General features: G+C 43.7%; 1 protein-coding gene across 5 annotated transcripts in view; it reads left to right on the forward strand.

Annotated features, from left to right (window-relative positions):
* CFAP70 (cilia and flagella associated protein 70) overlaps window positions 1-13,933 on the forward strand; it is a 351,702-nt gene that overhangs the window by 312,167 nt on the left and 25,602 nt on the right. For 4 of the 5 annotated variants that reach the window (XM_029576137.1, XM_029576141.1, XM_029576139.1 and 1 more), the window contains 2 exons: window positions 5,007-5,159; window positions 7,532-7,693. In XM_029576137.1, the coding sequence (XP_029431997.1) occupies window positions 5,007-5,159; window positions 7,532-7,693 (315 nt within the window). The remainder of the gene's footprint in view (window positions 1-5,006; window positions 5,160-7,531; window positions 7,694-13,933) is intronic. The other variant, XM_029576140.1, reaches the window with a different exon arrangement.

Below are 13,933 nucleotides of genomic sequence, written 5' to 3' on the forward strand. Positions count from 1 at the left end.
GTGGCGAGGCAGAACAGGAGGCGGGAGCAGCTGACCCTTGGCACTGGAGGCTGAGACGAATACGGAGGCGTTGAAGAGACGAGATGAGGCACTGAGTCTTCACCACTGGTGGTCTGCGGTCCCCCCGGGAGGAGCCCGTAAGGACCCGACCGCTGGGACTTAGGTGGACCTAGGGAGGTCAGAGCAATGGTGCAAAGGCCAACAGGAGTTTTGCCCTGGAAGCCCGCGGTCCCCCCAGGAGGAGCCCGTAGGGACCCGGGCCGCTGGGACTTAGGTGGGCCCTTGGAGACAGAGTCTTGAAGGAATCCTAGGTCGAGTGCCAGAGGGTCGTCGCTCACCAGTCCGAAGTCGTGCACCAGAGAATCACCGCTTGCCAATCCGAAGTCAGGAACCAGAGAATCACCATAAGCCAATCCGAAGTCAGGAACCAGAGAATCACCGTAAGCCAATCCGAAGTCAGGAACCAGAGAATCACCAAGACGTAACAGGAGCAAGCAGCAGGAACTCACCGAGGCAAGCAGACTCAAACAACACTCGCAAGAGACATTGCCAAGTCAAGGAATGAGCAGAGGAAGCCTCCCTATATACTTCCTCTGCTCTGGATCATTGGACGCAGGTGAGTCTAGTTAAAGGGACCAGGTCCCTTTAAATGAAAATGAGTTGCCGGCAGCCATCTTGGATCCCATGGCGGTGGCCATCTTGACTCTCCCCGGTGCAGGAGAGACGCCGCTGGGGGAAGCAGGACGGCTTCCCCTGCAACGGGCAGCACGGGCCCGAGTCTGAGCCTTCCCCAGGGGCTCTCATGGCGCTGTGAGTCAGGTAGGGGGACGCGGTTGTGGGGCGCCACGGCCGCGAAGCACAACATATGATGGTCTCCCCACATTCTCACCATCCCCTTTCCCAAATAATTTATTGAGGGGTGTGCACAGCAGTGGCAGGGATACATGAGCGCCTTTTGCCCCTAGCAAGCCAATCTTGGATATATTTTTCTCATCCTGCAAATCAGGAAAAGGAGCCCTGGACAAGTCTGTATAGGTTAGTACATGTTGTTTTGAGTCAGTGTGTGTATAGGACAGAGGATGTGTAAATTTGGCATAATGGTTTTTGGGTCATGGATAGAGCTGTGACCAATAAACTCATTACCCACAGATTTCAATATAGATTAGTAGCTTACAAGGAAAGCCAGAGGTTACATGTCCATTCTCAAAGCAGTGCAGGAAATTGACTAATGCTAGCCCCACCACTTCTTTGTTCTTCCCTTTTCCCCACTCCTGGTCCTTCTTTTCTATCCCCTAAATACCTTATATCTCACCATCTCTCCTCAGGCCCTTGCTCCCCAAACTTACCATTAGTCCTCACCATCTATTCTGTATTTTTCTATCTCAAGCTCTCCCTTTCTATCCCTTTTTTTCCATTGCTCCATTTCCCCCTGATCTTTATGTTCCTACATTGTTTTCTTCTTTTACATTGCTTCCTTTCATCACTTTCTCCCAACTCCCTCCTTTCCTCCAATTTTAGACAGCTCAAATTCGATCAGTTGAAAATGTCACAGCAGAACCCTTTCCTCCCCAAAAATATGCTAAAAGTAACATCAGCTAAATAGATCAGAAAGTAGAAATAACACGGGTAGAACAGGGTTTTTTTCATAACTTTGTTTATTGGAATCACACGTGACAATACATATCCAACCAAAACAATATAACATCCATATCAGCCGAAACATCGCACAATCTTAATAGAGCAACTTCCAATAGTCACATATATCCAACATGACCTTTCCAATAATTTTCCCCCTCCACTCCCCCTCACTACCATTCCAACATAAGAACATGCCATACTGGGTCAGACCAAGGATCCATCAAGCCCAGCATCCTATTTCCAACAGTGGCCAATCCAGGCCATAAGAACCTGGCAAGTACCCAAAAACTAAGTCTATTCCATGTTACCGTTGCTAGTAATAGCAGTGGCTATTTTCTAAGTCAATTAATAGCAGGTAATGGACTTCTCCTCCAAGAACTTATCCAATCCTTTTTTAAACACAGCTATACTAACTGCACTAACCACATCCTCTGGCAACAAATTCCAGAGTTTAATTGTGCATTGAGTAAAAAAGAACTTTCTCTGATTAGTTTTAAATGTGCCACATGCTAACTTCATGGAGTGCCCCCTAGTCTTTCTATTATCTGAAAGAGTAAATAACCGATTCACATCTACCTGTTCTAGACCTCTCATGATTTTAAACACCTCTATCATATCCCCCCTCAGCCGTCTCTTCTCCAAGCTGAAAAGTCCTAACCTCTTTAGTCTTTCCTCATAGGGGAGCTGTTCCATTCCCTTTATCATTTGGTAGCCCTTCTCTGTACCTTCTCCATCACAATTATATCTTTTTTGAGATGCGGCGACCAGAATTGTACACAGTATTCAAGGTGTGGTCTCACCATGGAGCGATACAGAGGCATTATGACATTTTCCATTTTATTCACCATTCCCTTTCTAATAATTCCCAACATTCTGTTTGCTTTTTTGACTGCCGCAGCACACTGAACCGACGATTTCAATGTGTTATCCACTATGATGCCTAGATCTCTTTCTTGGGTTGTAGCACCTAATATGGAACTTAACATTGTGTAACTATAGCATGGGTTATTTTTTCCCTATATGCATCACCTTGCACTTATCCACATTAAATTTCATCTGCCATTTTGATGCCCAATTTTCCAGTCTCACAAGGTCTTCCTGCAATTTATCACAATCTGTTTGTGATTTAACTACTTTGAACAATTTTGTATCATCTTCAAATTTGATTATCTCACTCGTCGTATTTCTTTCCAGATCATTTATAAATATATTGAAAAGTAAGGGTCCCAATACAGATCCCTGAGGCACTCCACTGCCCACTCCCTTCCACCGAGAAAATTGTCCATTTAATCCTACTCTGTTTCCTGTCTTTTAGACAGTTTGCAATCCATGAAAGGACATCGCCACCTATCCCATGACTTTTTACTTTTCCTAGAAGCCTCTCATGAGGAACTTTGTCAAACGCCTTCTGAAAATCCAAGTATACTACATTTACCGGTTCACCTTTATCCACATGTTTATTAAATCCTTCAAAAAAGTGAAGCAGATTTGTGAGGCAAGAGTTGCCTTGGGTAAGGCCATGCTGACTTTGTTCCATTAAACCATGTCTTTCTATATGTTCTGTGATTTTGATGTTTAGAACACTTTCCACTATTTTTCCTGGCACTGAAGTCAGGCTAACCGGTCTGTAGTTTCCCGGATCGCCCCTGGAGCCCTTTTTAAATATTGGGGTTACATTAGCTATCCTCCAATCTTCAGGTACAATGGATGATTTTAATGATAGTTACAAATTTTTATTAATAGGTCTGAAATTTCATTTTTTAGTTCCTTCAGAACTCTGGGGTGTATACACATTCATACCACCACACACCCAACCATCATTTCTCATCATTTGATAAGCACTTTCATCTTATTGCCTAAGTATCAAGAGTCTTGTACATTGTTTTCCATAGTTTAGGATAATTTTTAAATTTCACGCCTGTCGTGGATTCAAGATCTCAGACATTTTCTTGATTTCATACATTGCAGTTTGTATCAAATCAGGAACATCCTTCCCTTGCCATGATAACCTTTCTTGCCAGCTTAATTTATCTTCCAGGGCTTGTTTTTTTTTTCTGTAGTTGGGCCACCAAGGCGTTCATCATGACCACTCAGTTTTTGGTTCCCTGCATCTATTGCATTAGACCGGTTACACATTTTGACACTCAGCTCATCCAGCGAGGCTTCTACCTTAGACATTTGTTCCTTTACTGCAATTGACACCATTTTGGTCAACTTGCATATTGTTATCTCCATCATTCCCTCAAGTTTTGTAGTTGGCTCAGACGCCATTTTGTCCTCCAAAGCCACGATGTTTTCAGCGCCCATTCTCTTGGGTCTAGTCGACATTTTGTTTTTTGTTTTTGTACACAAAATTGTCCATTAATTCCTCACCACACTCAGGGCTTCAGTATCAAAAAAATTTGCAGATTACCCTCAGCAGCAGGATTATACTGGATCCCTAAGGAGCTCAGACACCTGATTCCCTCTCATGATTACATCATCACTGGAAGTCTTTTGCAGGGTTACATATCAGTTATTACATACAATTTTAAAAACAATAAAAATTTACATATATATAATTTACAAATGTAAAAGGTCATATAATCCAGTATTAAATTTGAAAATATAGATTTTTTTTCTACCTCTGTTTTCTCTTTCTCTCCCCCTCTGTTTTTAATCTGCTCTCAGAGGTCGATATTCCAAGTGTTTATCTGGCTAACTTGGACTTAGGACAAAATGAAACACTGAAAAATTCCCTGTACGTTAATGACTTAACCAGCTAAAATTTAGCCAGATAAAAAAATATGACATGAGGAGCATTCTGAGGGTATGGCTAACTCTGGTCAGAAAAACTGCTGTCCTAAAGTTAGCCAGATAACTAAAAAAAAAAATAAATGTATGGACCAAGAATCTGATGCCCCGTACTTTCACCCTTAAGATAAAATAAAACGTAGCTGCTGTGCTTGATGCCTCTCATACCCAAAAAAAATAAAATTATGCATCAAATCCTCACCTGCAAAACCTCAAAAGTGCTCCTGAAGTCCAGTAGGAAAAAAAGAAGCTAACATCCTTTTGCTTGGTTGATTTCTAAGTGCTCTGTCAGCTACTGGCAGTATTCATTTATTCACTTCACTCTGGGGTGAAGCAGCTAATCTCCTCCATTTAAAAGTCAGAGTTGGATTAGAATGCTGACTCACCAGGAAATTTCCAAGTGTCCCTATCTAGAAGTCCAATCTAAAAATGCCCCCTTAACAATAAGGTCCAAATGCCAAGACTGCATCCACTCTGTTCATTTTTCTTTGTGTCTTTGTCTTTCCAAAGGAATGTTGCTAGGAAGTTTGTGACTTGTTTTCAGTTGAATGGCTGTGGGTTTTTTTTTCACTCAGTTTGTGCAGCGGGCACTGGCGCACGAATTGGTAACCCCTGACGGAGGGCTTAGCTGTGAGTACCATATAATATCAGCACAGATGCATCTGCTGAAGAAAGAGTTCTCTGAAGCCGAGAAGAGTCTCTTGGAGGCCATCCAGATCGACTATCAGGTAACTTCCGTATTTTCAGCACTGTGTCTCAACAGGTAGAATATAGTAAGGGAGATACAACCTGAGTATGTCAGCATCAGGCCATCTTCTTTCCAGTGTTATTATTACAATATAGGCCAAATAGCTCCTTCCCAGTATTGTATCCCAGAGAATGGAGGGGCCAAATCATTACAGTAAAGGGCAAGATAGTTCCTTTCTAGTGCTGTGCTCCAGAGAAAGGAGTGGACACACTGTTACAATATAGTCCAGGATAGCTCTTTCCTAGTTTTGTGATTCTGGGATGAGGAAGGGTGCTGCACATTGTTACAAGGTGTTCCTCCAAGGCAATCTCTTCCAAGAAATATGATGAAGCCTTTAAAATTAGCATCCTCAAAGGAAATTATGCTAGAAGGTACCTGCAAGATGAGCTTTTCTTTTTTGTCTCCTTCTCTATACAATTCTATGCCTTTAGCCTTATGCACTGAAAAATAGTATTTGAAGTTCAGGAAAAATCTTAAAGCATGACTTTTTTCTCAAGTTTTTTTATAGCTTGACTTTTCTTATCCTTGTTTTAGAGTGTAATGTGTTAGAATTTTTACTAAATTCTTTTAATTGACCTTGTTTTTAGTTTTAGTTTGTTTATTATATGGTACTGTTTTAATCCCTCTTTTATGTTGTTTTTTAAATATTTATATTGCTATTTTCTTTCCTTTGTTTGCTTGTGCTGTTTGTTATGCTATAATGTTGAATAATATTGTTATCATATTTTTATTATACATTGCTTTGAATTTTATTTTAAGAAAGGTGATTAAGAAAGTAATAAACTATGCTAAACTAAAATCCCCTCCCCAGCCTTTTCCTCCCACTAGATGACTGTTTGTAATAATTGACCTCCCTCTCTTTGCTTCTATATTTTTACCTTATATTTGCTGTTACATTTTTCCTTTCTTGCTTTCTTTTTATCATTTTTCTTTTTTAACTTCAATTTCCTTTTTTTATATTCCCTTATCAATCTGATCCTGCATCTGATTCCATGCTAACTACTGAAAATATGCTGAGTAACCTCTTCCAACACTAATATGCCAGAAGAAAAATGATTCAGAAATCCAAATAATTTATAATAAAAAATGAAATTAATAGTATAGGGTGCCTCTTAACTAGTAGAGGAGAGTAAAAAAAATCCACTTATCATAGGACAAATAGTCAGGAACACCAAAAGTAGAAAAATTAATAAATACAAATATTCCCACAACCTTGTTTTATTTTAAACACTTTGAACCTTCAGCAGAGTATTTTTGGCTTAGTCAATTGAGGAATACTTTGAGCAGAAGTCCTCCCCTTAGCATTAATGCAAGTCCTTCCATTTGATTAGTTCTTTTGTAATGAGATCATGTGGCCTAAGTCTAATAAACTGGTTTAGGATGCATTCAGAAGGTAGGCCTCATTGGCCACTGACCCCTGCTTCACATGGCTGTGCAACAAGTATACGAAAAGAAGAAGTAAACAACAGATGTACAGACTATTGCGAGGGAGTTAGTTCTTTCCTTTGACCATTTTTGGGGAAATTGCATGTGTTTCTCAAAACATGCTTTCAGATGTGCAGACAAAAAGAGTAAAATGAACAGAGATATGTGAGAGAAGGAGGGATAGAGAGAGATAGAATCCTGAACCTTCATCCATCATCCTAATAATTATAAGAAAAGTAAAACTGCCAACTCAGGGTGTGAATGTGGCATAAAGTGCTTTGTGTAGCAGGTATTGTCAGGAAGGGAGCTTGCAAGACATTGTTTCAGGGCAGCAGATCCTGTCAGGGAGAGGGACCCACAGGACACTGGCCTTGTTTGTGTTTCAGGGCAGTGAATATGTGTTTTACCACACCCACAAAGAAAGTGAACCTGCAACATCTGTGTGCAGCTGTCTATCCTACTGCTCATTTCATTGGTTCAGTTCACCCGGGACACGAGGGTAGGGAAGGGGAAAGACTCCCTGGATGCAGAAAAATAACTGAGATGCAAGTATAGACAAGTAGTGGATGAAAAGCCAGGAAGAATGCCACTTACCTTCTGTCATCTGGGTTGGGGAGGGAGGGAAAGAGAACTGGGGATCAGAGTGAAAGAGGTGGCGGAAGATACAAGTAGAGATCAGGGATGGGGTAAGTGAGGGGTGGGGTGCAAATATGCTTGCTTGGCCCGGGTGCTATAATTACTACTTACAGCTCTGAATTCACCTCTCACGTTTCCTGCTTTTTCCTATTGTACAGGTCATTCACCTTCATTTCTCTTCCCCTGAACTCCATTCTCCATCCTTAGGTAGTTGTCACCACTCAGCTCACCTGCTCCCCATACTATGCAGTACTACATTCACAGTTACTAATCCAAGGACCTTTTATGCAGAATCCTGATGCCTGGGCTCTGACTGGGCACCTGCACTATCTGAATGACCACAAGGCAGAGGCAAAAGCATGCTATGAACGCACTGTCAGTTTTGTAACTGATGCTTCTGAGATGCATCCTGTCTATCTGCGCTTGGGTTCCCTGTACCTGGAGGACAAAGAGGTGAGAAACCCAAAGGAGAAAGAGGGCTCAGTGCAGCATTAGATGCTATACATGAAGGGAAATGCTTTAGTTGATCTTTGCCACATACTGCAAGAGAATCAGAGAGCATGAAGCTGAATGCTCAGTAACTCCATCTACCAGATTGAAATATGTCAGTATTAGTCTAGTATAAATATTTTATTGATTTTTCCTATGAATATGTTTTTATTCCATTTGATGTAATAGATTTCTTGGTGTTCTCCTTTATGCCTTAAGGCATGCTGTAGTGATCAGGCAAATCATCCCTGCTTTTTCTTTATTCTTTATCCTAATATTCAAAGACCTTGTAATTGCCTTGGAACCTAGCAAATATCCATAATTCACAGGTGACATCATATTCCTTAGCTTTCGGGGAGGGCAATCCCAACAAGTGGTTTATGCACCTCTGCCAGCAAATGGAGATGGAGCAAAAGCTAACATCACAATCATATAGTCCCGCCTCAACATCAGCCTGCCAGTATTCTCTGTCTCCAGCAGATATTGGACATGCATTTCCCTTCGGGGGATTGCCTGTGAGTAAAAAGAAGAAAAGAAAAAAGAAATGAAAGGAGATAATGGACAGGCAAGATGTCTATATATCACCACTTGCCTCCTGAGGTGATACCATGCGGTCCCTCACTCAGAGTGCCCTCAGTCCAGTAGCCTTGACTGGCGTGGACCTAAAAAAAAAATTTCAATAGCGATTGCAGGCCGGGAGAGGCTCGGGGTGAAGGCTTTAGCCCTCTCCCGCTGTAGCTAGGACCCGTTCTTGCTCTCAGCCAGGGAGGACTGAACTCAGGTAAGAGTTTTTGTTTTGCCTTAAAAAAAAAAGAAAGAAAGACAACAGAGGAAAGCTGGAGAAAAGGTCTGTTATCTCGGCGTTTGGTTGTCTCGCTCACATCTCTGGGGAGTTCTGTGAGATTAGGTGATAGTGTAGGCGGGGCGGGTTGAGCAGCCATTTGGTTAGGCCCCACTTCCAGGCTTCTCTCCCTTTTTGACATATAGTGGGCAGAGAGAGGGTTTCACGCCTTTTCTTGCAGCGGGCTGTCGGCGAACTCATGCGCTCAGTTGTGCGATCAATTTCGACGGTTTTTGGTGGCAGTGCTGGGCGCCCAGTTGAGTGCCTAGATGCACACCTAGGTGCGTATTCTTGTGTGCACACTTTTTTTGTGTGTCCATTTTGGGTGCAGGTATTATGCATTCAATCTAGGCGCCTACAATCATGGCGCCTGCAGCAAAGAAGCCTAAGCGCTTATCCATTTGTACGCATGTCACATCAGAGTCATTCAGCCAGAGCTGTCTTTAAGCCTGTATCAGCACTGCCTGGATGCTCAGAGAGATTTACCTCCTTCTGATTTTGCAGATGATAGCCCAACTCCTTGGTTGGTGGAGAGTGAGACCGAGAGTGGCACGACAAGGGTGTCCCCTCCCTCGGTCAATCCACGGACCAAGTTGTTGGGAGACACTTGCTCTTGGAATGTCAGCTTTGGGCTGGGAATGGACCCGTCCTCCTTTTCCTGGGTAGAATTTTTCCAGGATTGCAGACATTTCTTCAGGAACGATCTTCTGAGTCAGCACTGCCTGCTAAGGTCGATTCATGTGTGCAGAGTGCTTCTCCATCTGTTCCCACATTCAAGCTTCATGGCACAGCGCAGTCTGATAAAGCTCGAATGCAGGATGATCAAGATGAGACTGATGATAATGATGGTGGCTCTTCCACTGAGGAAAGGGAGATTTGGAGCCTTATAGAACTCTTCTCCATTTCCTTCTTAGAGATGAGTTGCTGAACTTGATCTCTCAGAACCTGAAGACCCTCGGAGTGGCTGGGCCTGACTCCTTGAGGATGCAGAAGAAGGATCCCATTTTGGTCACCCTGCGCAAGGCTTCTTCTTTCTTTCCCCTCCTGGATGTAATCCAGGAGTAGATTGATCTGGAATGTAGTGCGCCAGAGGCTTCTTTTAAAGGAGATTGTCTTTTGATGAGTTTGTCCTTTGGATCCGCAAGCCAGAGAGCAGTTGTGTTTTCCTAAGGCGGATGCCTTGATGTGTTCAGTCACGAAACATACCACCATCCGGTAGAGAGAGATGCGGCATTGAAGGATACTCAGGATAGAAGGATTGAGGCTATCCTGAAGCAAGCATTTGAGGTAGCGACAATGAACTTACAAATTGCTTCTTGTTGTGCTTTGGTAGCTCGAGCTACATTGCTTCTTTGTCAAGATTCTACCACTGCCTTATCCAATCTTGGACCTATGATAGAACCGGGGACTGCCTTTTTAGCTGATGTGAGCTGTGACTTCGTTCACATGGCCACCAGAGGGGCATCATAGTGGATAATACTTTAAAATCGTTGGCTCAGTGTGCTGCAGAGGTCAAAATAGCAAACAGAATATTAGGAATTATTAGGAAGGGAATGGTTAATAAAACTGAAAATGTCATAATGCCTCTATATCACTCCATGGTGAGACCGCACCTTGAATACTGTGTACAATTCTGGTTGCCGCATCTCAAAAAAGAAATAGTTGCGATGGAGAAGGTACAGAGAAGGGCAACCAAAATGATGAAGGGGATGGAACAGCTGCCCTATGAGGAAAGGCGGAAGAGGTTAGGGCTGTTCAGCTTGGAGAAGAGATGGCTGAGGGGGGGGATATGATAGAGGTCTTTAAGATCATGAGAGGTCTTGAATGAGTAGATGTGAATCAGTTATTTACACTTTCGAATAATAGAAGGACTAGGGGGCATTCCATGAAGTTAGCAAGTAGCACATTTAAGACTAATCGGAGAAAATTCTTTTTCACTCAACGCACAATAAAGCTCTGGAATTTGTTGCCAGAGGATGTGGTTAGTGCAGTTAGTGTAGCTGGGTTCAAAAAAGGTTTGCATAAGTTCTTGGAGGAGAAGTCCATTAAAGGTTATTAATCAAGTTTACTTAGGGAATAGCCACTGCTATTAATTGCATCAGTAGCATGGGATCTTCTTAGTGTTTGGGTAATTGCCAGGTTCTTGTGGCCTGGTTTGGCCTCTGTTGGAAACAGGATGCTGGGCTTGATGGACCCTTGGTCTGACCCAGCATGGCAATTTCTTATGTTCTTATGTTCTTATTGAGGCCAGGTGGCAGCTGTGGCTGCATAATTGGTCAGCAGATACTATCTCAAAGGCCAATCTGATCAAGTTGTCTTTTCAAAGGCTCACTTTGCTTGGCAGTGAGTTAGAAAAACTGGGGAGTAAATGGGAAGAGACTCAGGTCCCTCAATTGCCAGAGGACAAGAAACTCATGGCTCTGTCTTTTCGGGCGATTGGCCGCTCTTTAGACTACCGTGTTTTCAGCCTTATAGGGGAGGTTCTCCCCAGAGATCCCATCCCTTCCGCAGGTCTCAGTCCTTTCACCTCTGAGGTCATTGAAAGGATGTGGGCTCCAGAGGTGGAGCTCCCCAGTCTTCCCAGTGAAAGTTTGTGGGCTCACCTGATGGTGCAGGAGATATATCCTGGTTTTATCGCAGGTGGGTCCAGATTACTTATGATCAATGGATTCTCAAAGTGAATTAGAATGGGTATTCTTAATTTCTTTGCATTCCTCCAGATCCCTTCATGCTCTCTCCATGCAGCTCCCTCAGAAGAGGGTAGAAGTGGAAGTGATGTTACAACGGCTGATGAATCTGAAAGTGGTGATTCCTGTTCCCAAATTGCAGCAAAATACAGACCAATATGCCTTTTTTGGTCGTGTCCAAGAAGGAAGGGTCATTTCGTTCCATACTGGATCTCAAGGGCATCAACTGTCATCTAAGAGTCACACACTTCAGGATGGAAACAGTGCACTCTGTCATAATGGCTGACCAAGCAGGGAGTAACTCACATCTCTGGATCTCATGGAGGCATATCTGCATATTCCCATCTGACAGGAACATCAGCGGTTCCTCCGATTTTCTATCTTTGATTGTCATTACCAGTTTTAGACCTTGCCTTTTAGTCTAGCCATGGCGCCCAGGACCTTTTCCAAGAACATGGTGGTAGTAGCAGCAGCCATAAGGAGTCCTATCTGGACGACTGGCTAATTTGAGCCAAGACCTCGGAGGAGAGTCTTTAAACTTCCTGCAAGGTGGTTTCCTTGCTGCAGGAACTAAGTTGGATGGTGAATCTGGCCAAGAGCAATTTGCAGCCATCTCAGATCATGGAGTATCTCAGGGTGTGATTCGATACAAGGCAGGGCAGAGTGTTTCTGCTGGAGTCTTATATCCACACGTTGATGCTACAAGTTTTATCCCTGAGAAATTCTGTTTGTCCGACTGTGTGGTTTTATCTACAGGTTCTGGGGTTGATGGCTGCTACATTAGAAGTGGTTCCCTGGGCGAGGGCACATGTGTGCCCTCTTCATTGCACCTTCCTCTCCTGATGGAGTCTGCAGTTACAGAATTATGCAGTGAGTCTGCTCCTCTCATTAGAGGTTAGATCTCAGTTGGACTGGTGCTTACACGTGGATCATCTCAGGAAGGACATTTCCCTGACTACAACGGATTGGTTGGTACTCACAACAGATGTGAGCCTTTGAGACTGGGGGGTTCACTGTCAGGAGTTGGTGGTAGAAAGGTGCTGGAATTCAGCAGAGCGCCAATGGAAAATCAACAGCCTGGAGGCACAAGCAATTTGCAGTTCACTGAGCCACTAGAGGCTCGGGATGTCCGGATAATGTCTGACAGTGCAACAGCAGTGGATTACATCAATCATCAAGGTGGAACCAAGAGTCTACAGGTGTCGGAGGCGATAGATGTGCTCATGGAGTAGGCAGAGCAGCATCTCCTAAGCATTTCCGCCTCTCACATTGCTGGAAAGGACAATATCAGAGCCGATTTCCTCAGCAGAAGAACCTTGGACCCAGGAGAATGGGAGCTGGCGTATGAGGCCTAGACCTAGACCTAGACCTGTTAGTGACCTTCAACAATGCAAAGGTTCCACGTTTTTTCAGTCGCAGATGGACCCGAAAGCAATGGGCATCGACGTTCTTGTTCAGGAGTGGCCACGCGGCACCCTTTTCTATGCGTTTCTGGGCAAGCTGGTTCAGAAGATTGCAAGTCAAACCAACACTGCCCTTTTTTGGCTCGAAGGCCATCGTACACCAAGCTCCAGAGACTTCTGATGGGCAGGCCCTTCAGGCTATCATCTTAGATGGATCTTTATGTCAGGGGCCCATTCTGCATGAGGATCGAGGTCAATTGAAATGACTTGGCTGTTGAAGCATGGTTTTTCACCTGCAGTAATTTTCACTGTTCTTCAGGCCTGGAAATTTTCTACTTCTCTAGCCTATGTTACAGTTTGGAGGTCTTTGAGGCTTGGTGTTCTGAGTGAAGTACTCAACCATTCAAGGAGGGTATTCCATTGATTTTGGAATTTTTACAAGATGGCTTGCTTAAGAGTTTGGGGCTTAACACACCTTGAAGGTCCAAGTTGCAGCCCTGGTTTGTTATAGAGGAAGAGTCAGTGGAGGGCCTTTGTCTTCCCATCCGGATGTGTCCCATTTTCTGCCGGGAGTTAAGCATCTTTGCCCCCTGTTGCAGCTTCAGTTGCCTCTGTGGGACCTTAACTTGGTGCTCTAGTTTTTGGCAGATCCGACCTTTTGACCACTGCGTACTCTTTCCTTGCGGCTGTTTACCTTTAAGACAGTTTTTCTGGTAGCAATCTGTTTAGAATGTCAGGTCTCGGAGCTGCAGGCTCTTTTCTACCGTGAGCCTTTTCTCCATTTGACTCCAGGTGCGGTTCAACTTTGGATTCTGCCCTTCTTTTTGATCAAAGTGATTTTGGACTTTTATTTGAATCAGTTCATTTCTCTGCCTGTCTTGGACAGGGACAGGGATGAAGCTGAATGCCACTTTTTGCATTCTTTGAACATCAAGCATCATCTGCTGCGGTACTTGGACATGACTAAGACTGTTCGGAAGTCTGATCACCTGTTTGTGCTCCATGGTGGAGGTAAGCAGGGAGCACTGGTGATGTGGTCAGATTTCCCGCTGGGTTAAGGAAGTCATTATGGCAGCCTATATGGCTGCTGAAGTTGCCTTACTGAAACAGATCAGACCGCATTCCACAAGGGCTCAGGCGGTATCGTGGGTGGAACTTTGTTTTTTGTCGCCTGCTGAAATTTGCCAAGCGGCAACATGATCATCTTTGCATACTTTCTCTAAGCATTATTGCTTGGATGTTAGCTCTAGGGAGGACACCACGTTTATGCGGG

Source organism: Rhinatrema bivittatum, chromosome 14 (genome assembly GCF_901001135.1).
Source record: "Rhinatrema bivittatum chromosome 14, aRhiBiv1.1, whole genome shotgun sequence".
Taxonomy (NCBI): Eukaryota; Metazoa; Chordata; class Amphibia; order Gymnophiona; family Rhinatrematidae; genus Rhinatrema; species Rhinatrema bivittatum.